The 22271-nt window shown below is 41.2% G+C and overlaps 1 protein-coding gene across 2 annotated transcripts in view; it reads right to left on the bottom strand.

Moving 5' to 3' along the window:
• Positions 1-22271, bottom strand: part of atg2a (autophagy related 2A) — a 29019-nt gene that overhangs the window by 2693 nt on the left and 4055 nt on the right. For both annotated transcript variants that reach the window (XM_040015529.1, XM_040015530.1), the window contains 35 exons: positions 20389-20491; positions 18114-18258; positions 17391-17597; positions 17196-17295; positions 16507-16671; positions 15950-16086; positions 15503-15581; positions 14515-14767; positions 14061-14202; positions 13594-13692; positions 12515-12670; positions 11868-12141; positions 11381-11453; positions 10761-10935; positions 10518-10660; positions 9740-9861; positions 9396-9553; positions 8966-9098; positions 8685-8869; positions 8522-8602; positions 6480-6586; positions 6288-6380; positions 6101-6171; positions 5207-5283; positions 3315-3485; positions 3093-3219; positions 2577-2791; positions 2242-2471; positions 1896-2031; positions 1548-1775; positions 1245-1346; positions 900-984; positions 537-699; positions 240-309; positions 68-150 (listed from right to left, as the gene is read on the bottom strand). In XM_040015529.1, coding sequence (XP_039871463.1) covers positions 68-150; positions 240-309; positions 537-699; positions 900-984; positions 1245-1346; positions 1548-1775; positions 1896-2031; positions 2242-2471; positions 2577-2791; positions 3093-3219; positions 3315-3485; positions 5207-5283; positions 6101-6171; positions 6288-6380; positions 6480-6586; positions 8522-8602; positions 8685-8869; positions 8966-9098; positions 9396-9553; positions 9740-9861; positions 10518-10660; positions 10761-10935; positions 11381-11453; positions 11868-12141; positions 12515-12670; positions 13594-13692; positions 14061-14202; positions 14515-14767; positions 15503-15581; positions 15950-16086; positions 16507-16671; positions 17196-17295; positions 17391-17597; positions 18114-18258; positions 20389-20491 — 4888 coding nt within the window. The remainder of the gene's footprint in view (positions 1-67; positions 151-239; positions 310-536; positions 700-899; positions 985-1244; positions 1347-1547; positions 1776-1895; positions 2032-2241; positions 2472-2576; positions 2792-3092; positions 3220-3314; positions 3486-5206; positions 5284-6100; positions 6172-6287; positions 6381-6479; positions 6587-8521; positions 8603-8684; positions 8870-8965; positions 9099-9395; positions 9554-9739; positions 9862-10517; positions 10661-10760; positions 10936-11380; positions 11454-11867; positions 12142-12514; positions 12671-13593; positions 13693-14060; positions 14203-14514; positions 14768-15502; positions 15582-15949; positions 16087-16506; positions 16672-17195; positions 17296-17390; positions 17598-18113; positions 18259-20388; positions 20492-22271) is intronic.

The raw sequence follows: 22271 nt of genomic DNA, 5'->3' as shown, positions 1-22271 counted from the left end.
CAGCAAATTTAGGGCAAATTACTGAAAAATAACTGAAAGGTTTGCTTGTTGGTTTGTTTGTTTTTACCCGTGTCTGCAGCAGAGCCTCTTCAGTTTCAGCTCGGAGCAGTTTAATTGGGCCAGACCGATCAGAATCCCTGCAAACGTCCCCTGAGGAACAACAAGTGTGAAAACGCATCATTTAAACCCTTCAGCTTTTTGTTTGAATTAGTAGACAGGATCTCTGAATGACCACTCACTTGTTCAATGACGACGTGCTTGCCATGATAGTCGAGCCAAATAGGCACTTCAGATGTGAAACGAAACTCCCTGAAAAGGGTGGAGACAAGAAGCGGGAAACTTTATCAATCATTGAAACTTTTAGTCTTTGAGTTACTCTATTTAAGCTAATTTGTTAGAGGTGATTTTTCTTTTTTGGAATCTGTAACATAGGAGTTTCCTAGCTAGTAACTTACATCATCTTTACAGTATTCTCTGCTCTTTCTTTTTTATTCTGTTTCTCTAGATTTCTCACTCTCTTTTCAGTCACTACATACCGGAAGTAGATTGGCTGGTCAGAGGAGGCGCTGGAGCCGGCAGAAGAGGAACTCTGCTCACTGTAGGTAGTTTCCACAGAAGCTGTGAGGTCGGGTCCAAGACTACCTGCAGCAGCAGCCATCTCTAGATCCTCAGACCCCTTCTGGGAGAAATCTGCTTTCACTGAAAACAGAGAAATTACAACAGGTCACAAATCTAGCATGCTAAAAATTCACCTCAGTCATCATTTAAATGTACTCTGTAGCTAATTAAAATTCATCGTGCCACAACGATGAACAAGAAAAAGGCTACAACTCCATAAAAATCAGCTCGGCAGATCCGACATCAAAGAAATGAATGATAAAAGACCTGGCAGAGCTCACCTTCAGCTGCAGGATCCACAGGCAGGTAAGGATTAACAGAGGAAGCTAGATTACTAAAAAAGTCTTTCAGGAAAAACAGTGCGTCCTACACAACAAACAGAAAAAAATAAGAAAAGACGTGAAGACTTTATGGGAGCAGTACAAACAGCAGAATGAATGGTACTGAATGAATTTTGAGCTACAAAGAAACATCTGTGGAGTGTGAAACGGCTCATTTATGATGATCAAACAGATTTAATACATCTGTACTCAAAATAATTTCTGCAGTAAGAGTTGTTTTGTTTGTGCCACCACCTCATGGACGAGCTTCAAGAGCAGCTCTCAGTATTCAGTCCCAAAAGTTACCTGGTCGATGTTGAGTCTCAGCGGCAGCAGGCTGACCCGGAGACAGCACTCTGGTCCCCCGAGGCCAGACTCAGGACACACCTGCAGGGCCTTCACAGTCAACTACAAAAATGACACACCACATGAGTACTATCATTCAAAGTCTGTTCATCATATCCCTAACTGCATTAAAGCTAAGCTAAATAGAAAGTGCACAAAGTAAGTAAAGATTTACAACATCAGGATGGTTTGACTCCAAGTCAGATGCTGTGCACGACAGAAAATTCAGTTTCTAATCAAAGACCCTCCGTCTCTCTGTCTCACCATGTTGGAGTGGGCTCGGCGGGGCATGCTCTCACTAGTGTAGAGGTAGAGGAATTTGTTGATTTGTGAGGAGGCCAGTCGGTCTCGAACTTCCAGCTCCTGGACGATGAACACCTGCCTGGAGAGCGGCTGCTCACCACCGGGACCGACCCCGACCACAGGTGCTGCTGACCCCTCCCCATCCTGCCCCGCTACTGCCACCGGGTAGGACTCATGCTGGAACGACACCTGGAGGACAAAACAGGAGACACGTGTTGAGACAGAGGTACAGTGATATATGTCTGTATGCCAATATGTATTTAAAAAAACGTACATTTTCAAACCAGTGATATCAGTGCATTAGTGTACCTTGGTGAGCTGTATCTCCATCAGCAGGCTGTGCTGACGGCCGATGCCTCCAGCCGAGCGCCAAGAGTTCTGCGGTCGAGAGGAGGGGGCGGAGCGAGAAGGTGACCCACGGACGCCAGCGGGCACTGAACGACCTCTGCAGAGAGGTGCACCCACCCACACACACACACAGGAGAACAAAAACAAAAAACTATAAATCTGACAAACTATGTACACAAAAGTTTCAAAAACCTTGTATGGACTGGACCAATCACCATACTAATGTTTCAGTTATTTAATATTTATATAATTAATTATATGATAACCATCGGTGTCTGTGCATGAAAGAATCCATGTGCATTGTTACCTGTTGACGTTCTGAGCATGCAGAGACATAGGCCTGCCTCCAAAGTCTTTTCCCCCGTAAAGGTGCCAGACCACCGAGATCTCCCGTAAAACTACCCTACTCTGAGGCACTGGGAAGCGACTCGGGGCTCGGAGCAGGTCTGAGCTGCCACGTGGCCGGGAAAAATGGCTGTCCTTCACTCTAATGGGCCCCTCGCACAGCACTGTTACCGTGGGCTCCCCATCCCGGGGCTGTAATAAACACACATGTAGACATTTTGTGAGTGAGCGCAGAGTCTGAAATGGGTTCATGAATGAGAGGTGACAGGGAAGTGAAAGCTAAGAGGGGACCCTCACAGGGATGCCCATGCCGGGAGCCTCCAGGATACAGAAGTCGTCATTGTCGGTGGAGCCCTCGGAGCCTTCCTCTGACATCATATCTGCCTGCGCCTCTGTCGCTGTGGCAACCAGCCCGTCAAGCTCCCCCTGAAGGACAGAGGGGCCGTGCTTTGAGGCTTCATCGGGGAACAGGTAGACGGAGACGGGGGAGCTTCTCGGCATTGAAGGTGAACCTGGATGAAAGCAGACAGAATCAGATGTAAATATTTAGCAAACTGGTACTCTATACAGACCATAATACCTCCTGTTATACAAAGAATGCCACCGTTCCCACTAAAGAATTTTTGGGGTTTTCAGACACTCAAACAATATCATTTAAAAAAAAAAAAAAAAAAAGGAACTGAATTAAGTTTTTAAGCCATCTCCTGTGTGTAAAGTGAAGCATGTCTACACACATGGGAACAGGATAATTTTACCTAACTATAGTCTGTCAGGATGATCCCAGGGGTTATAAACAGAGCAACTCTGCAGTACCTGGTTCTAAACTTTCTTCTCTGTGGCTCTTCTCCGTGTCGATTAAGGCGTCAGCCAGGTCGTACTGGTTGATCTCGGCGGTTTCAGCGGGAGGACAGGGCAGCATAGACGCTGGACTTTCTGACAGCTAATAACATAACGACACAACAACATTGGTATGTTGGACCATTTTATCACATCTTTAAAGTAAACATCATACACTCCACATTTCACCAGCCTTACTGGTAATTTCTGTCCAGCGATTTCAGTGGGCGAGGTGTGCCGTGGCGGCGGGTGCAGGTCGCCCTGAGAGACCAGGTACTGCAGCAGATTGACGAGGGCAGCACAGGAATCTGCACAGGTGTGCAGATGGACCACATTGTTGGAACAACGGAGCTCAAAGAGCGGCTGGGACTGCAGAATAAAGAGAGGACGATGGCAGTGGGGACACAAGAGGGAAGATCATAAGAGAGATGAGAGAACTTTTGTCAAAAATGTTAACAAAATGTGTAATGGTACAGAAATAAAGAGTTTTATTGTGGGCAGAGTTTATTCAGAAACTTCATTAAATCAAATCCTTTTAACCTCTAACATCTTTTAATCCTTAAAATGTATAATTTTTTTTATTTACGTATTAACTTAATTTTTCATTGTGAAACCTCAATCTATACATAAAAGAGAAAAAAAATCACAACTTTTAAAAGTCATGTTTATAGAAATACTATAAAGGGGAAAAGGATAGGTGGGGTATAAGAAATGCATATATTTGTATGCATTAGAAATAGTTTATTTCTAATTTATTACCAGATATTAATGTTGTACATATCTACTTTTTTTGTGTATCTCATTTTAAATTTATAGTAAATTAATACAAGAAAGAAAATAAAAGAGATTCCTTTTCATGACATATTTTCTACTTTACATTTTCTCAAATACATCATCCATATCCCCATCCTTCATTTTACTTTCTGGGTGTTTTCCCATAAATGTATCTACTAATTCTATTATTTACATCAGAGGGATTTAGGTTTTTTTTCTGCCGTTCGATATGTTCTTCAGTGAGTCAATAATTCTCAATTAAGACTGAAGGGAGTTTTCTTCCCCAATATAATTCATTGTGCCTTTAAATATTCTACAAACTTAAAAACTTCTAGTCAAAAATCTATTTAAAAATGTATACTGCATGCAATTTCTCCAGCACAGAAAACCTGAGCTTGGCATAATCAAGAACATGGACGGGTACTTGTATATATAGGTTTTCTATTCTAACTAAGCACTCAATGCACTTCCTTACTACCAGCCTCATTCACACACACACACACACACACGCTTTTTAAACCGATCATTCACACACACTCCTGGATGCTTCACGGAGACTAAAGAAAACTGAAGATCAAGCTACCGACCTTCTGATTGGTAGACGACCCGGTCTACCCTCCTGAGCCACAGCCGCTGCTGATGAGGTTGTTTGTTTATTATGGCTGCATTATTATGCTTTGTTGATGCCTTGTTTATCTGAATATTTAACTTACTTGTAATGACTCTTATCCATCTTTTTTTTTTCTTGTTCTTTCTTTCTTTCGTTTGTTTGTCTGTATTGCCTGGGGATCTAAAAATATTTTTGTCTAATTACAGCCCATAAAAACTTTAAAACCTTAATAAAAAGGAAAACAATAATTAAAAAAGGGCAAACAGAGCAAATACACCCAAATAAAGACCGAGAATAGACATTTAGAGCATTTTTTAATTGATTTTAAACAGACATTTTTCATATTATACCCTGAATATGTCCTCACTGACCTGGTTATAGGACAATTGCATCGGTGAGGAGGGAGGCCCTGTTTACTGTGGCTGGTTTTGGTTTCCTGCCCAGCTGAAATGGATTATAGTCCTAAATTGCTACCTGGAGCTTTTTATCGTATTTAAACTTCATTATAACAAACAAAATATTTATAAACATGTAGCCTGTGCTTGTTAGTGGTTTGTGAAGATAATTGCGCTAAATTGTGATGTTTTATTTATGCTCACATATTTTGCTGGCAGCAGTAATCTTTTTCTTTTTTTTTTCTTGCTGTGGTTCACGGCTGCTGAGGGTGAAGGAGACAAAGGTAAGTAAACACACGGTGGGCACTCACCAGCTTTCCCGTATCACTGCCTTTCCATGTGGTGATGGCGAGCTCCAGCAGGTCAATGTCCAGGACACACACGTAGTCTGTGTGACACAAACACGCGGTGGTTTTATTAGGAAACTGCTTATTTTGTAGTCATTTCAACACATTTTTTTTGTTTATTTTACTAACAATAACTGCGGGACAGGCCCTTAAACTGGCAAACCAGTTTTCAGAATGCCTGTTTTTGGAAAAAGTACATATTAAGTAACCTTTCTATTGGCCATTCAGCTTCCCAATATTATAGTGGATGTAGCTGTTCTTTTCAGCATAAAGATGACCTTTTAGGCCCAGTTCCAGTCATATTTTTATTTTCTATTCTTGGACCCTACTGGAGCATAATTAACAGTTCAAAATCTTAATCTTTATGTTAAACTGAGCTTCAATAAAGAAACAAACCATTTTAACCCCCTTTTCCACCCTTCAAGATTACTTTCTTCTGATTGGCTGAGGGTACTACCTCCCTTTAACATCATACTTTTTTGTGATCCACCACTTTAAAGGCCAAAACCATTCAGAGGGTGGTAAATTACTCTTAAACAGCTCTAATATCAGTCTCACAGGCCTCATGTTAAAAATACTAGACCGCCAAACTTGGGATAACCATTTTCACTGTTCAGTCATCTGTCATTCTGAACAGCACGGCCAATGATTCGGTCCCCTGTTAGTTTCTGATATCGCAAGACACTGATTAGTTTATTGCATGCAAGATAAGAAAAGACAATGCTACTTCTCATCTAAGCTTCACTGGAGTTCCTCAGCACACAGTCCTGAATAACTCTAACAGATAAAATCCAAAAAGGAAACCCAAACCAAACCCCTGTTTTTACACAGCTCCAAAAGGCATCTGAAGTCCCTTACCTCTCCTCAAGTCCACTGTTTCAGTCTCACATTTGTCAGAGAGGTAGAGAGCAGAATCATCCAGGATGAATCTGACCGCAACATAACAAAAATGAACAAAGGTCTCCCAACGATTCATACACTGTGACAAAAACTGACAGCGACGTTTTTGATTATCGTTTTAATGGACAATCTTTATGTCGAGTACCTGAGGTGGAAGGTGGCAGTGTCAACAATGATATTACTGGACAGAGAGAAGGACTCCGCTGTGAATAACACTCGCAGGGGCAGATACAGGGGTCTGAGAAACAAGATATGAAACAAGGGTGTAAAACGAGAAAAAAACAAAACAAAATCCATGTCCACATTATTTTACAAAACCTCTCTTTTGGGTGTATACCTATAGTCAACAGCACAGGTAGCGAGGTGCGTGTGGAGGACAGTGATGACGGCCGGCGCGGTGTATCCCAGAATAGGATCGTCGATGACATCCAGGAAGTCAACCAGCTGGAACAGTTTGCAGGTCATGAAGTAAATTTAGACTTTATCCACTTTATTTGACTTCTTTGTGTAGAGTGCGCTTTTTATTTTTCTCTTCAGTCCAAATGGTTTAACTACCGGTTTAATTACCACATTTACACGTTCTGCAGGATAAAGCTCATTATAGTTATGTAATTTTCCATCTTAAATCATATTTTTTTCCTGTCTACGGTGTAACAACATATACTTATTTATTATTTCTGGGAGCAAGAAGATGTTTTTGGCAGAGCCGGTAATAGACTAATAGCAGCTGCCACCACACTCGCAGCCGTTTTCAGCTGTCTGGATTTTTTATTCATTTCCTGTACAGAAACATTTGCAGTGCAATTAATCTGACCTGTATAATCAATCTGTGAAGTCCAAGTTTTTTTTTTTCTTTCCCCCACACATCTCCTCTAAACCACATCTACATCAGTGATTACAGCACTTTCTAAATCGCCTGCAACCTCCCTGATGCAGCAATTTAAATGTTTTTTCTTAATGTATAATCGTGAATTATATGTTAACTGCACAAGATAGTGGCTATAAAATAATAACAGCATCAGTGTTTAGACTGATGGTGCAGAAAATGAAGAAAATGAGGGCTTAATTGTGCTTCCAAAACTAGAGTAAGACAGAGCCTGTGTTTTCCTGGTAGCTATTTTCAGCCATTTTCACACAGATTAGAGAAATGCTGGGAGAACCAGAGTAACTGTGGAAACTCAACACAGCAAAAGAAGCGTCCTGTTGTTGTAAGAGCCAATAAAAGCAAAGAGGGAGAGTGATAGAAGAATAAAACTCTTTCACGATGGAAGGAGCTCTGGGACTATAGCGGAGTCTAAACTGACATTTAGCTGGCATTATTTCTACTCAAGAAAGAAAAACTTGCAGTCTGAGCAGGGAATGTTTTTAGAACTGAAAGCAGTCATTTCTTTATGATAGTGTCCCAGAAGGGAGGGCAGGAGAGAAGATGTTTACTCCAAGTACTTGGAAAAATGGCTCACTAAAAAAAATAAATACAATAATAATGTGTTAGTCTAGTTTCCATTCAGTCCTTTTTAACCAGTTCAAAAATAAAAGAAAAAAGAAATCTGTGCAGATTTCTTTTTGTAGAATGTAGAATGCCAAAAACCAGCAAGTGTAGGAAGAAAAAGATATTTCCTGAATTGCAAAACAGCAAATCTGACATTTTTTCTCTATGACAGCTGAAATTTCTAATCCAAATACTTCAAAATTGAATAGCAAAAACATCCATTCATTTTCTTAACGAAATGTCCAATTCAGGATTCAGGGTTGCAGCAGTGCTGGAGCCTGTCCTGCTGTCAAAGGGGTGAGATGCAGGTAGACCCTGGTCAGGTCGCCAGTCCATGGCAGGGCTAACCCAGAGAACAAGAAGACAAATTCATGCTCATTTTCACACCTGTTGCCATTTTCGAATCACCAATTAGCCTCACATGCATGTCTTTGGACTGCAAAAGGAAGCCGCACGACCTGGAGAGAACTTATTAAGGCATGCAGAGAGCATGGAAACTCCACACAAAAAGCCTACAGAAGCTTGTTTCCCCCCCACAGAAAAATATATATTTTTTGCCATCCGCAAGTCAAAATTCTGACTTCCTCAGAAGTTTTTTTTAAACATTTTTGTTTGATTTAGACAGAAAAAGATAGACAGGAAAGAGACTGGGAGGGGTAACAACACATAACAAAGAGCCGCAGCAAAGGCTGCTGCATGGATATGGGATATGGTCGCCTGCTTAACCAGTGAGCTAGCTCTCTAGATTTCAAATTCAGCAAAATGCTATTTTGTTTTCAGTGGCTTCCATATCAGCTAGCTGGTGGATTCAGACTGAGGACCTTTTTGCTGTTAGGAGACAAACCATTGCACCGCTGTGCCTCTTTAGCGCGATTCATTCAGCTTCTTACCTGCTCGTGCCAACTGTGGTTAGTCTGCGTCATGTAATGTCGCATGGTGGCACCTTGAAGGCGAAGGGCAACGAGGAACTCCTGTGAAGAGAACAAGAAATAAAAAACCAAAACAACAACAATAACAATCATCATCATCACTATCAGGTATATGAGGACATGCCTTGACATTTCTCTGAGGGTCCAGTGTGATTTTGATGGCTGTGGATAACATCTGCACCTCTCCCTCCCTGCCGCTCACACTGCTCACTCCCACCTCTGTGGGGTAGATGGTGAGGTCCAGGTGCTTTGGGGGCATGAAGCTGGGCATTTCCAACCGCTGCGGGATGGGGGTGTCCTTCAAGACAGCTGTGTTTGTGTGGCATATGAAAAAGTTAACTGCATACTTAGTGCATAACACACACCATGCTGAAACTAAATGTCTTTAAATAACACAATGCGCACCTCGATGGTAGAGCTCCACTCGTCTGCTCTCCAGACACAGGAAACTGAGATTGGGGTCATTTTGGTGCTGCGCTACACTGAATATCTTCCCCCCTTCCAGATCAAGCACGAGCTCTCCGTGACTCTGGTCCTCCTGAATCAATAACATCAGTGTCAGCAGAACAATACATGACAGATACACAGTAAACAATGGAAAAGCATTTTACACATCTTCATGATGATAGTAACTATGAATAGATTTCGATAAATACATGTGGTTGGATATCTGATTACAACTACTTTATAGTCATTAAATCTTCATCTCCTGACTTGAAAGGCTAAAAATAAGAAGTTCCAACACATTGTAGTTTAAGAGAAACAATCTTGGAAGGTTTTAATAATTAGTATCTGATGCAGTTAAAATCCACAAAATTCACTGTCTTCTGGCCACCTTCTTGTCTGTCCTGGCTTGGAGGCGACCCTTCCCGATAATCACAGTGAGGGAGAGAAGGCTCAGATTGTGGTTGGGACGAGGAGCCATCGGATGCGACTTTCCAGATGATTCACTGGCCAAGTAGTACTGACACTCGTCCTCTTCTGAGTCAGAGTCTACAGCAGAGAGAGAGCACGAGAGAAGACGAAGGAAAAAACATTTTGTCTGTTTAATTTTAGTCATCAGTGAAGGAAAAATTCTCCAAACATAATAAAATACTTAATATAAGATGACCTGAGAGGTTATTATGTCTAATAAATCTACAATATGTTCAAGTTTTCCATCAAATGAGCCAAACTTACCCAGTCTAAAGGCCGACTTGCAGAGCTGGAACTCGTCCTGGTGATGGCGACTGTGGTCGGGGCTGTGGGCTGAGGGGGGAGGAGGCGGGGGAGGCTCCCACATCAACAGATCATTATTGATCCTTGTGGACAGAGGGACGGGTGAGGGGAAATTACTGTTAGTTCTGAGGCAGGATTTAAGACCAAAATAAGGATGAAAATAGGAACAAAGCTGGAAGAGGTATTAATATAACGAGCAAAGTCCGTTTGACACGAGCACCTCAAAGACGGAGAATTGCGTTAACAGTACAGCTCCGAGACGCTCAGAGGGAAATGAAGGAGCTCGTTCTGGGTTATGTGGTGGAAGAAATACTACCAGTATGAACTCGCTACACAATCAGCTAAAGTCGGTACACTCGGGCTGGACTCCCTCTGCACATATAACCAGCGCTCATGAGCAAACTGTAGGAGCAAGTTTATCTCTGGTGATGCAAAACTTTAATGAGTTACGTTCATCTATAAGTAATGATGCAACATAATTTTTTATCAGCAGTAACATGTTATGTATTAAGTTACTTTTAAATGTTTCCAGCACTGGACACTATTAACACCTAAAGCCAGCAGAATCTTTTGTGTGTCAAGGCAGGTAGAGTGCATCTGTAAGACTTTATAAGAGTCGTTTGTATTTTGAATATTAAACTTAAGAGTTTAAAAAAAGTAGAGTCCATATTTTTTAAGGACACCTGGATTATTCTAAACTGGGAGGGCAAGCAGTGGTCTTGTGATACTTTTTACATACCTGTTATAGATGCTCTGGAAGGCCTGTTTGCTGGGGAGCAGGATATAAGCTAGTGGCATGCTGATGTCCACAGCACACTGACACTGAGCGACACACTGCTCCTGAAACTGACGCATCTCCTCTGGGTCGGCTGGAATCACCATCTGAAACACACAGGGAGGAGAGGTGAGGCGAGGAGGAACATGGATGGCTGGGGTGGTTTATAAACTGGGATGTGTCATGTTTTTGTGTGTGCCAGCACACCTCCTCAGTCTCAAACATGGTGCGGTTGGAGGAAAAAGGAGAGCTCGTTTTGTCGTTGAATTCACAGTGACTTTCAAAGAAGGCGGCACCAAGGTCCCTGATGAGGCCCGGGTTCATGCCACTCAGACCAGCTGCTGGGCCCTGAGCCTCACCTCCACGCACACGCACTGATATCCTGTTCACAAAGACGTGAGGAAAGCTGACTATGAGTGATGAGAAAGAATAATGAAGAAAATCAGCTTTGCCTTCAGTTGTCTCACGAGTGTTGCTACTCCTTATCGGTACTGAAAGAACCAGACTCCTGAACAGTGAAGTTAAAATTAAAACATGTAGTTCAGCATCTCAAATTTCGTGAATTACACATATTGTCTTTTGGCTTCTGTATCTGAAAAAAAGGGCTGGTGAATATTTGAAGAGAAGACAATTTGGTCACAGCCTCAAAAGGAGGAAATGCTAATTCAGTTTATTAAAGATCTTGACATTTTTATTATATTTTACAATCTTCCCATAGCTGAAAACACATTTATTGTGTTCTTCTGATGGTCTTCTTGAGCATCATAAGATGGAGTCTGTGACTCCTTTTATGAATCACTGATCCACTGATGATCAGAAGGACTAACCTGGGCAGAGTGTCCCGGTTCTTCCTCACTCTGATACAAGGGAAAGAGCCTCCCTCCCAGCCCTCATATGACCCTGGTGAGACACAAGACATTGGGAAATTAAACTGAGTTCTAAATATCAGACTAAAGGAATTATTAACTAAACTATAATCTTAGAAACCAAGCCGGTAAAAACACAACTTGGATGGGTACATCAATATAAAACGCCAGATATGAAAATGTCTGCATTCATTATAAAAGACACTTGTATATAACATAACTTTATGTACAGAAAGACACAGGGTCTCTTTTTTTTTTTAATATAGCGCTAATTTAAAATTAAAGTTACAGTTTATTGTTTCCAGAAGTCCCTAATAACTAAATTTAACACTAAAAGTACATCGGACTGTCTTTGCTAAACAGTGGTCAGTAATCTAGTCATCTAGCTTTGGTTCCTCCTGTCATGAATCTTCACTGAGAAGCAACAACTACTTGTGTGTGTTCCCACCGTGCAGGTCGGTGAAGGAGGCCTCCAGCAGCTGGGTGAGGCAGGGGGCCCACGGCTGTCCCGGTGTAGTCTGCTCACTTTGCAGGTCTGGGGCCTCCTGGTGCTTCAGCTCAAACTCTGTCATCTCCAACACCAAGGTTTCCTGCCGCACCGCCCTCTGGGTTGGAGGCCGACGCTTTGGGAGGGGCTGCAGATCAGGTATGGGGAAACGAAGTCTGAGGACGGCGTGAGGCGACAGGAGGGTGAAGGAGGAGCTGAGCTCGGTGCTGTGAGTCTAAGAGGGCAGTAGGAGGAAAAACATGTGAACATGGATTTTAGGAAGCATTTCAACCATAGAGCTTCAGAAAGTAAAAAGTTATGACTCTGAACAAAGCTGCTAATGTTATGTTCTATCTGAATGCTTTTCTGCTCACGGTCTTTTGGAGGCTGAGCCTCAGTGGCTTGTATTACCAACATATTACTATAATTATAAACTCTATAGCCTTTAATGATGTCAAGATTAAGTATCCCCTCAGATCCAGTAACCATGAGGGATTTTTTTAACAGCAGGTCTCTCTGTATGGTCTGGACCTAAGACACGATACACAGTTCGTACTCTCTGGGTGACCTCATTTATTTTTTTCACAGAATAAATCTATTCCACTGACCTGCACGAGTCCTGGTCCAGGCGTCTGATTGGGACAGTAGCTGAAGGCTTTGCTGAGGCTCTCCAGGCGGCTGAGGATGTCCAAATCCAGTTCGGCACTAAGCTCAGCCAGCTCCACTCGCACAACGCTGCTCCGCCGCAACACCTGCTGCTTGCCCTGCAGAAACACATGAACACACAACAGGTTAAAGAAAAAAGAAATTGTTGCTATGCTCACATCAGTTTTTGACATAATGTTTGGTTGATTACGCATGTTTATGTTTGAATAGCTAAAGTAAACTGTAAGGCTTTTAGCGGTCAATCCTTCTGAAGAGCTTCACAAAAATCTGCATATATAATACTGGAAATGTTACAGTACAGATTTTTCAGGATACAGCTATTAAATATTAAAAAAATTACTTGAACTTTTGAATATTTTAAGACATAAAAAGTTAAAGGGTAAAGTTTTGTTTTGTCACAAATATCTAATTTTATATAATATGACATGGAAAAAAAAAAAAAAAGAGGGAAAATCTTTCTTAAAACTGTAAGAAACACATACTTAATGCTTTTCTTTTTAAGCTATCAAAATGTCCTTCCTGGAGTTCACATTTTCATGCAACTGCTTCTTGTCCCGTGTATGATCTCCATTGCAAACACTAATTTCGGCTATGACTCTGAGTCAAACCTATACTGTTTTAACCTCAGCTGGCACTGGGAAAAATACATAGAAATCATTTTGGTGCCAATCTCTAACCATAAATATAACTTATATTTGTTTACAGTAAAACTCATTACGGAACCATTAAACCATTTCTGAAAATATTTCTGAGCACACTGTGGTTTGGTGATTAAAAGGTGAATTGCACTTTATTATCAGAAGATATACTTTTAACTTTTACTTTACCTGATACACTGCTTTTAAAAGGTATATTTTGTAAACGATGATGGGTGAACAGAACAGGAAGTCTTGAACTGAATAACCACCATCAGGGTATCCTGGCTCCAATGTGAACCCAGAATAATTTGCAATTTGAGAGGCTAAGTCAGCGGACTACTCGATGGCTAAAAAGACTGGGCCGTGTGTTTAGAAACGCTTACCTTACGCAGGCGTTTTTCAGTGAGGCTGTAGTGTAACTGGGCACACGGTCTGGCTGCAGCTCCAACTGTGAACAGACCAGCTTTCTGGAACTGAAGCAGCTGAAAAGAGAAGCCCACAGGAGAGTTAAGACTGGATTTGTAGTTTTTCCCTTGGGGTGGTAAAGAAGCAACAAACGTACCACTTCCAGACAATAGGGAAAGGTCATCTTAAATGTGAAATTCTTATCTGACATTTTCAACTCTAATTTAAGTCACTTTTCCTTTATTTTACAATAACTTTAGTCTGAACAGCCATTTCTCAAAACCTTAAATATTGATGTTTGTTAAGTATTTGGATGCTCTCATGAAATAACTTACTCTGGACTGTGCAAACACTGACTTTAATGTGAATGCTTCACAAAATTAAATTCTTAGCACGGACACAAGTTTGTTTAAAAGCTCGACAGACTGACAGAGAGATGATCTACCTCACAGTACTCCGGCTTTCCGTCCTCCCAGAGGCACTCTAACATCTCCAGTCTGCTGAAGGAAAGGTCAGAGGTCACAGCCCTGTTTTGGCGTCTCCCACTCCGCATCTCACAGGCGACCTGCACCGCTGCTCCTGTTAATCTGCAGTGAGAACGATAAAGAGAAACAAACTCTTGGTCTCAGTGGGAAAACTTGACCAATTGTGTGTGAATGCAATTTGAGAGAGAGGGCGGAAGCAGGACCAACAAAAAGTCGGAAAGAAGGAGAAAAAACCCTCCCAAAACATCTGCATCCTCCTCAATACCTACAGACTAACTTCATTAATGTTTGTAGTACTTAAGAAATATATAACTACCATCTAATGATCAGTCACAAGCACCTGATTATGAAAGTGTATTTTTCTATCTCCTTCCATACAAAACCACAACAAAGACGATGTGTGCATTTTTTAACCTGAGATTTGAGTGTGGGCAGGCTTTGGCGAATCCGCCTCTCAGTTGATGGAAGTCTCTTTCACTGAACATGCTGTCCTTGAAGGCGGTCAGCTCCTTGAAAAACACCTTAGACACCTGAGCCAATGACGAGGCTCCGTCAGCACTGGAGGGTTGTGGATCCTCCTGCAGAAGGGTTAGAGTGAGTCCGCCAAGGGTCAGTCGCAGCAACGCGTCAGGCTTCAGCTGCTCTGCCTGGCCGCTGTGTGATCGTCCTGCAAAGATGAGAGTTCAGCATAGAGACAAAGCATGGCCAGGCTTTCTTGCTTAATATAAGGATATAAGTAAATTTAATTTGCTTTACATTTAGTTGTCATAGTGTTAAGACACTGCTTCTATTACTAAGTGCAATCATGACACTTGTTATATTAGACCTCCTGATTCTTCTATAGGCACAAATGCCAGGACTCCCTTATTTTAACACCATCTTCTGGCACCCTTCTCTTTTGCTGTTTCTCCCAGAAAAGTCCAGCAACTTTCTTGAAAATCTAACTTTTTTTTAATGTGTACATATATATATCAGACATGCAAGCTTTTTGTGGTCATCTAAAGTTGCAAGACTGCCCATTAAACACAGCCTACATGCAAACTTGTCAACCCGATTCAGGGTGTATGTCTGCAGGTAGACCAATTAGATGCTCCCTGACTTAGTTATTTTTACTTCACCACTTCAGCTCCTTTTATAGCAAAGGCAAAATGAAGAGTAAGACTTGAAAATACTGAAAAATCAATAACTTTGTGGCTTTTGTGAAGCTGAAAAGATTCGAGCTTCCTGAATTAATAGCAGCACATTTTTTCTGAAGTATTCAGGTAGAGCGTGAGCTTCAACCAAACTGTTCAGTCCTCTGGCCGGACAATGTACAACTGTGTACTTTCACCAAAATCATTTTACACATATCCCACCCGTCCCTCTTCCCAACATAAACCCATTACTTAGCACTCCACATTACCTCTACTGCGGCCGCTGGCCTGGGGTAGACTAGATAGACAGCCAGCAACAGGATATCTCCTGGGACAATTCATGACGCCCTGGCAGGAAAAGTCAAAGTGAGAACAAGAAGATTTACAAATTCCTGTTTAATGCATGCTATTCTTCAACATACATAACTTTGTGCTTGCAATTGGTGCTAAAACACATTTTTGCATTTGTTAACAACTGTGAAACGCCCAAAATAAAATAAATGAAATAATTGTTTAAAAATAAAATAAAAAAAAAAAAATCATATTAGATATTTTTTATACTTTTCATGGCATGAGCACACAATACAAATACAGATCAACCAGAAGTTTATTCTGACAGTTTTTGGACCTTAGAACGACCAGGCATCTGTTAGAAATTTAAACATGCGCACACACACACACACACACACACACACACACACACACACACTGTGTACCTGTGCAGACAGCGGCTGTGTGAAGCTGGCTAGACTGTGTGTGGAAGACTCCATGTCGCTTTCTGACAGCTCACTGCCGGAGCGGACAGATGTCACACTGCTCGTCATCCCAGCAGGACCCATAGAGTAAAACATTTCTGCAGGAAGACACATACAGACACACTGAGTGATTAATTACTGAAATGTAAACAAACACTTCTTCACGTCATGTTCCTGTAAGAAAAGGAGCAGCAGTTTTACACACCTTCAGGAATAGGACATAAAATTAAAATACCAGACTACTCTCTGTGGCTCACACAATCAAACACCAGACTGGTGTCCTGTATCTTTTTTTAAATGACACTATCAAAGAAAACTGTGTATTAATTGCGAGCTAAGATATTGGGAACAAACACCATTTACTATCCCCCCCCCCAAAAAAAAAAAAATCAACTCATGCTTCACAATTTACTTGGCTTTTTCTTTTTAATTAAATATGCAGATTCTTAAAGTCCTCCTGATGTTAGGATGCATTTGAAGCAGACACAGTATAAGAGGTCTTGTACTGATCCGTGTACCTCCATTCTCCATGCCGGTGACAAACGACTCGAGGTCAGGCTCAGTTTCCCACTCATCGTCTCTGGGACTGGAGCCGAGCTGCTTACCGAGGTCTTCCTCAATCATTCGCATGTCATCCGAGTCTAACGGACGACTGTGCACTCTGCCGCACTTGGTCTCTGGCTCTGAGTAATAGAGGAGCGAATATCTGATTAAAATGGTTCAAAAGAAAACAGACCGTGTGTATAACCTCACATTTAGGAGGCGTTTAAAAACATCTGTGACATTATTGTTTAGCTCCAGGCTGCAGCGGGAGAAGCCAGACTAGTGTACGGTAGGTGTTTAAGGACAGAGACGTTATCACATTATGGGGCTGTACAATGTACTGCTTGAATTTGTGAGCCCGTACTACTTTATGGTTCAGAGGATCATACATTTCAGGTGCAATATTATGAGCGAGGGCAATACTTTTTAACCTACATGACCATAAAGGGGAAACAGAGAAAACTTTAATTTTAAAATCATTTATTTATGTTACTATACCCCCAATTACCTAACTATGCTTCAACCAGTCTCCTGCTTTCACCTAGAGTCAGCTGACAAAAATGCCATTCTTTAACTTATAAAAGGTACAGACTATTTTAGGTCATGGCATAATCATAAAACTGGCCATGAATTAGTTTATATCACACTGCCCGTTTTTCTGTACCAGTGTCTATACAGAGGGCTGCCAGCAGGTCTGTCAGATGGGTTATTTGATCAGGAGACAGCAGCATGTGGACACAGCCCACTTTCCCATCCAACTCCAGCTAAGAATCAGAGAGAAAGAAAAGAGAGAGAAGTCAGCCTGAGACAGTAGTTGTGTTTTTGCATTTCTTGGTGTGCATGAGAGAGCTTCGTGCACCTTTGGTCCGGGCAGCATGTCGTTCTGTTTGATCTTGACGGTGGTCTCAATGAAACCGGAGCAGCTTCCTATAAGGAGCGGCTGAGATAGAGGGGCAGCTTGTGGCTTGGCCTTCTCCCCTTCCTCCTCCTCCTTATCATCGTCGCCTTCACCTTCCTCTCCCTCACTAGCCATGGCTGAATCTGTGTGTTCCTCCTCAGGAGTACCCTGTCAAATGAAGACAAATGAAGACAGAGATGAAAGTCAGGAACATTTTCTTCTTCACACAATGCCACTTGTAAATTATAATTCAGTTCTAAAGAAAAAGCAGATCCACACCACTTTGTCCTCCCTAGGTATCACATACCATTATTATGGAAGTTGTACTTTAATACATTATTTTCTGACAACACTTCACATAAGAAAAGACAAATCATCCTGTTTGTAAAGCTGTAACCTAAAAAGTATCCTTCTGAAGTCAGACATTTTTAAAAAGCTGCAGACTTTCTCCAGTCAGATTGTCTGAACTGATCTTACAGTCTCAGTTTAAACATCAGCAGATCATGTCTGTGTCATATCTGCAACGTGTCCCCAAAGCTGTCCACATTTGTTAGTCTGATTACTTGTATTCCAAATGAAAACTAAAAATGTTGCAAAAAAAAAAAAAAAAATCTAAAGGTAAAAGAAATAAAGAAAATAAAATAGAAAAGATACAGAAATCTGAGGCAGCGTGGTCTCCATCACCTGTACTATGCCATTGCTATCATAGAACAGCTGAACAGCGCTCAGCTGGAGGATCTTGTGCAGGAAGGCGGGTGGCTGGTGGATGTCGACAGGCACGGCAGTCTGGCTGGCTGGATCGCGCACTGCCTCGTCGAAATACTCCAGCCTGGAACAACATGGCAAAATCAGAAATGTACACCATTTATTGCTAACAGCAAATTTAAGTGAGAAGAAAATAACGGTGGACACAGAGGAAGACATTACACCTGCAAACTGGTTTCAATGTGACAAAACATCAGTCGTGTAATTAATGGTATGCTGATAACCAACGTAATATTCTGACCAGAAATACACACTTACACAATCAGTGCCTTCAGCACCAGGACAGCTGAAGCAGAAGCTCCTGTTTAACAAACACTGCATGTGTAACATGCCTCACTTGACCTGAATCAGTTCTGCCCTTGTGGCCTCTGATCACAGATCAGCAAAGCTCAACCTGCGCAGCTTTGTCAATATGCCAGGAAAACAGAGTCATCAGTCTCACAGCAAAATGCCAATAACGTCATGACACATGAGGGACACAGAAAGACGTGTGCAGGGCATTGAGGTTTAAAAAAAATGAGCATACTGTAATGCAAGTCTATTTAAAGTAATCTTTACCTTCCTTTTCAGATAATAACTTGCGATTGTCAAATTTAATATTAGCAACTATAGTTTAAATAATTTAAAAAGTATCCTGATGCATTCTCAATCATCCAGGAAAGTAAATCTCCAAAAGTTGAATCTGTTCATCTGGACGTAGCGTTGTCGAGACTGAAGAAGTCACTTGGATGAGTGACGAAACGTTTCTCCCACAAAAACGCTACGTCCAGATGAACAGATTCAACTTTTGGAAATTTAAAAAGTACTGTGATTTATCCCATTTAAAGTCCAGCCAGCCTAAAAGTAGCCTGAGAGCTAAAAACACTTTCTTGATTATGACAATTTTCTCCTGTCTTCTTAGGCTTGGATTAAGGATTTTTTAAAGTTATAAGATCTGTCTGAAAATATAAAATTGGGGGTCATTTGTAATAATAAAACAGAAAGAGTATATTATGCTTTAAACTAGGTTTAGTGCATTTTATTTAACCATGCTTGACTACTGCAGTTGGAAATGGTTCCAATGTTATGTCAACAATGTAGCACGAATACATCAAACTATTAGGAACAGCTCTCTCTATATATAATTCTGGTGTTTCATACGCAGCATCAGTGACTCATCAGTGTCCATAGTCATCAATGAATGTCACGGTCACAGACACTCTATTATTGACAACACCTCAAGCACAGGCCGCAGTTATCTGTAGCCACTGTTCAGCCGAATACTGGTAATGTTACAGTTAGATGGAAGGTTAAAATATGACACTATTGGTGAACACATTTGGAGCTTTCTTGAAGCTGCGGATTACGATCATAGGGCCTGATTTCTGACTTCTGTGGGGAATCTTTGTAGAACCTACGACGTAACTCTGGAAGCGGCCGACGCTGTTGCCACCACTTATCCTTGTGCTGGTGCACTATGTGTTAATAACCTTGTGGTTGTGTCCCAGTCTTTCATGTGCCTGGGCATACGCTCTTTGTTGTGGTCAGTTTTGTCCGTCAAGTTTTGCTTGTTCATTCCTCCACATCCATTCTGACCGTTTCAGCTATCACCTTCTGTGAAATTGCTGACATTTTTGAGTCCTTAAACTGGTGCTATGATTATTATTCTGTCACTGATAAATGCAAATCTAGGGAAAAAGTCGCCAGAAGTGCACAGGAGGTATCAACAGTACTGAACAGACCAATCACACCGGCTGTGTTGTACCGACACACATCAAAGTGCACGCCAGGTTACAACGTAGGGTTTCAGAGGGGTTTGCAGCTACAGCATAGCTACGGCTTAATTTTCCACTTAAGCATCAATTCCAAGTAAGCCTACTATTATTTCATTTGCAAATTTCAGGAATTTCTAGTGAACGTAAATGTAGAAAAATAAACACACAAACACATATTGCTCCCTTTAATACACTGAATGAAGACAATGTGACTCTAAAAGGCAAGTAAAGTTACTGTCAGATGAACTACTGAAGCACAAGTTATACATTTATGTGTTTAAAAGTGTTTCAATTACTACTGGAAATGTTGTTACTACTCTAACTGTAGTATCAATGGGGCTGTAACTGTAAGTATGTAAAATAACCTTCAGTGAAAACCAGGTCTAGTTTTTCCTGTTTGCAGCTCATATTCCGTTAGGAAAAAGGAAGCAGGAACTCACCTTTTAATGTGCACTTCTAAGGCGACGCCTGTTTCCAGGTCCAAGGGCTGGTGCTCGATGCGGACGATAGTGTCTAGAAAGGTGACTTTAATGCGACGAAGGACTGAAAAACAGACGACAAAACAGATATGCAAAGATCCATTAGCACCGATCTCTTACATGAGTTCTGCTTTGCTCTGAGTGGTGGGATCTAATTTGTACATTAACAGTGTCTCTACTGTCTCCCTGAAGCACATCTGCTTAGTCAAAGCTGAATGAAGGTAAATTCTGATTTGTCAAAGTCAGAGCTAACCGTTGTAAACAAGAGGCTCTAATTCACCTCCCTTTAAAACAGTGGATATCAAACTATGTTGGAGGCCCCAGTGGTGGGGAATAAAGCCAATTCAGATGGGGCATGAACAACCATGGAAAAATGTGAAGGGAAACAAAGTTGAACTGACATGTTTTCCTGTAAGGAAATTAAAAGTTTTGGAAGCAAAAGATTTGAACAGCAGCTTGGTGGAATTACAGAGCTGTGTACCCAAGATGTCAATATTAAGGATATGACCTCTCATTGGCATCAAAGCCAAGAGCCAAGTAAGGAACAGAAAGTACTGCCTGAAACTGATCAAACAGAGAAAGAATTACCTGTGCAAACAATAGCCTCCTTATCTGAAACATCAATCATATTTAATATGAGCAGTAACAGTAAAGTACATTATGGAAAAGAAGTAGAAGTATAATGGGGGCACTGTAAAGTTACTGGGAAATAAAAAAATATATATATCCATGACCAAACATTAATGCCGTTTGATAGCACATTATAAATGTCGAACAACTCACTGGTACTGTGTAACACTATATGTATATATATATGTATGAAGTGTTGTTCAATTATAAAAAAATAAATTAAAAAACACAGAGTAATGGTCTTGAGCCACCTTTAATGTCTCTATGCTTCCAAGGAGCCAGAATTTCCTCTAATTATTAAAGTGGTCTTGAGCAATAGTTCTCCAGGCCTTCTAAACGCTTGTTACTAGCAGCCTGTTTCAAAAGCACATAATTTTCTTCCCCTTCATAGAGTCTTTAGTTTGACTCACATAAAATGATACTTTTGCACCAACAAGGTGATTTCCAAATCCTCTGAAAAGTTGGCATATCACACCATGTGGTGCAGTGTGTCTTAAAAACAAACAAAACAAAAAAACAAATACGGAAACGATAAGTAGTGGATAAAAGAAGTAACAGGCCTAAAAATAATCTACAGCAGATGAACAGTATCTCAAAGTTCAAAGTTGTGTCTTTAAGAAATTAGGCAAAAATCTAGCAAAGTGCTGACAGAGGAGCGGAGAGATACATCTGGACCTTCAGTTGATCCATCTATTGTTTAACAAAGCCTCATCAGAAATGGTCTCAGTGGAAGGATGGTTGTTAAGAAGCCATTGTTGAAGGAAAACACAAGAACTTGACTGTCACTAGAATCAGTAACGAGTCTTACAGAGTAATTTTCAATTCACTGTCAGTATATCCGGAAGAGATCAAGAGAGAGGTACTAATGTAAATGTTTACAGCAGGGGTGGGGAACTCCATGCCTCAAGGGCCTAGGTCAACACCCCTGAATCAAATGATTAGTTCATTACCAGGCCTCTGGAGAACTTCAAGACATGTTGAAGAGGTAATTTAGCCATTTAAATCAGCCGTGTTGGATCAAGGACACATCTAAAACCTGTAGGACACCAGCCCTTGAGGCCTGGAGTTCCCCACCCGTGGTTTATAGCCATCACAGTTGAGAGTCATGGTTTGGGGTGCATTTGAGCTGGTGGTGTTGGAGATCTTTTCAGAATTGATGAAATTTTGAATTCAGAAAAGTACTGTGAGATTTTCATCCACCATGCAATACTATC

Source organism: Simochromis diagramma, unplaced genomic scaffold (assembly GCF_900408965.1).
Source record: "Simochromis diagramma unplaced genomic scaffold, fSimDia1.1 OVJJ01000685.1, whole genome shotgun sequence".
NCBI lineage: Eukaryota > Metazoa > Chordata > Actinopteri > Cichliformes > Cichlidae > Simochromis > Simochromis diagramma.
This window is presented reverse-complemented; position numbering and strand designations above follow the sequence as displayed.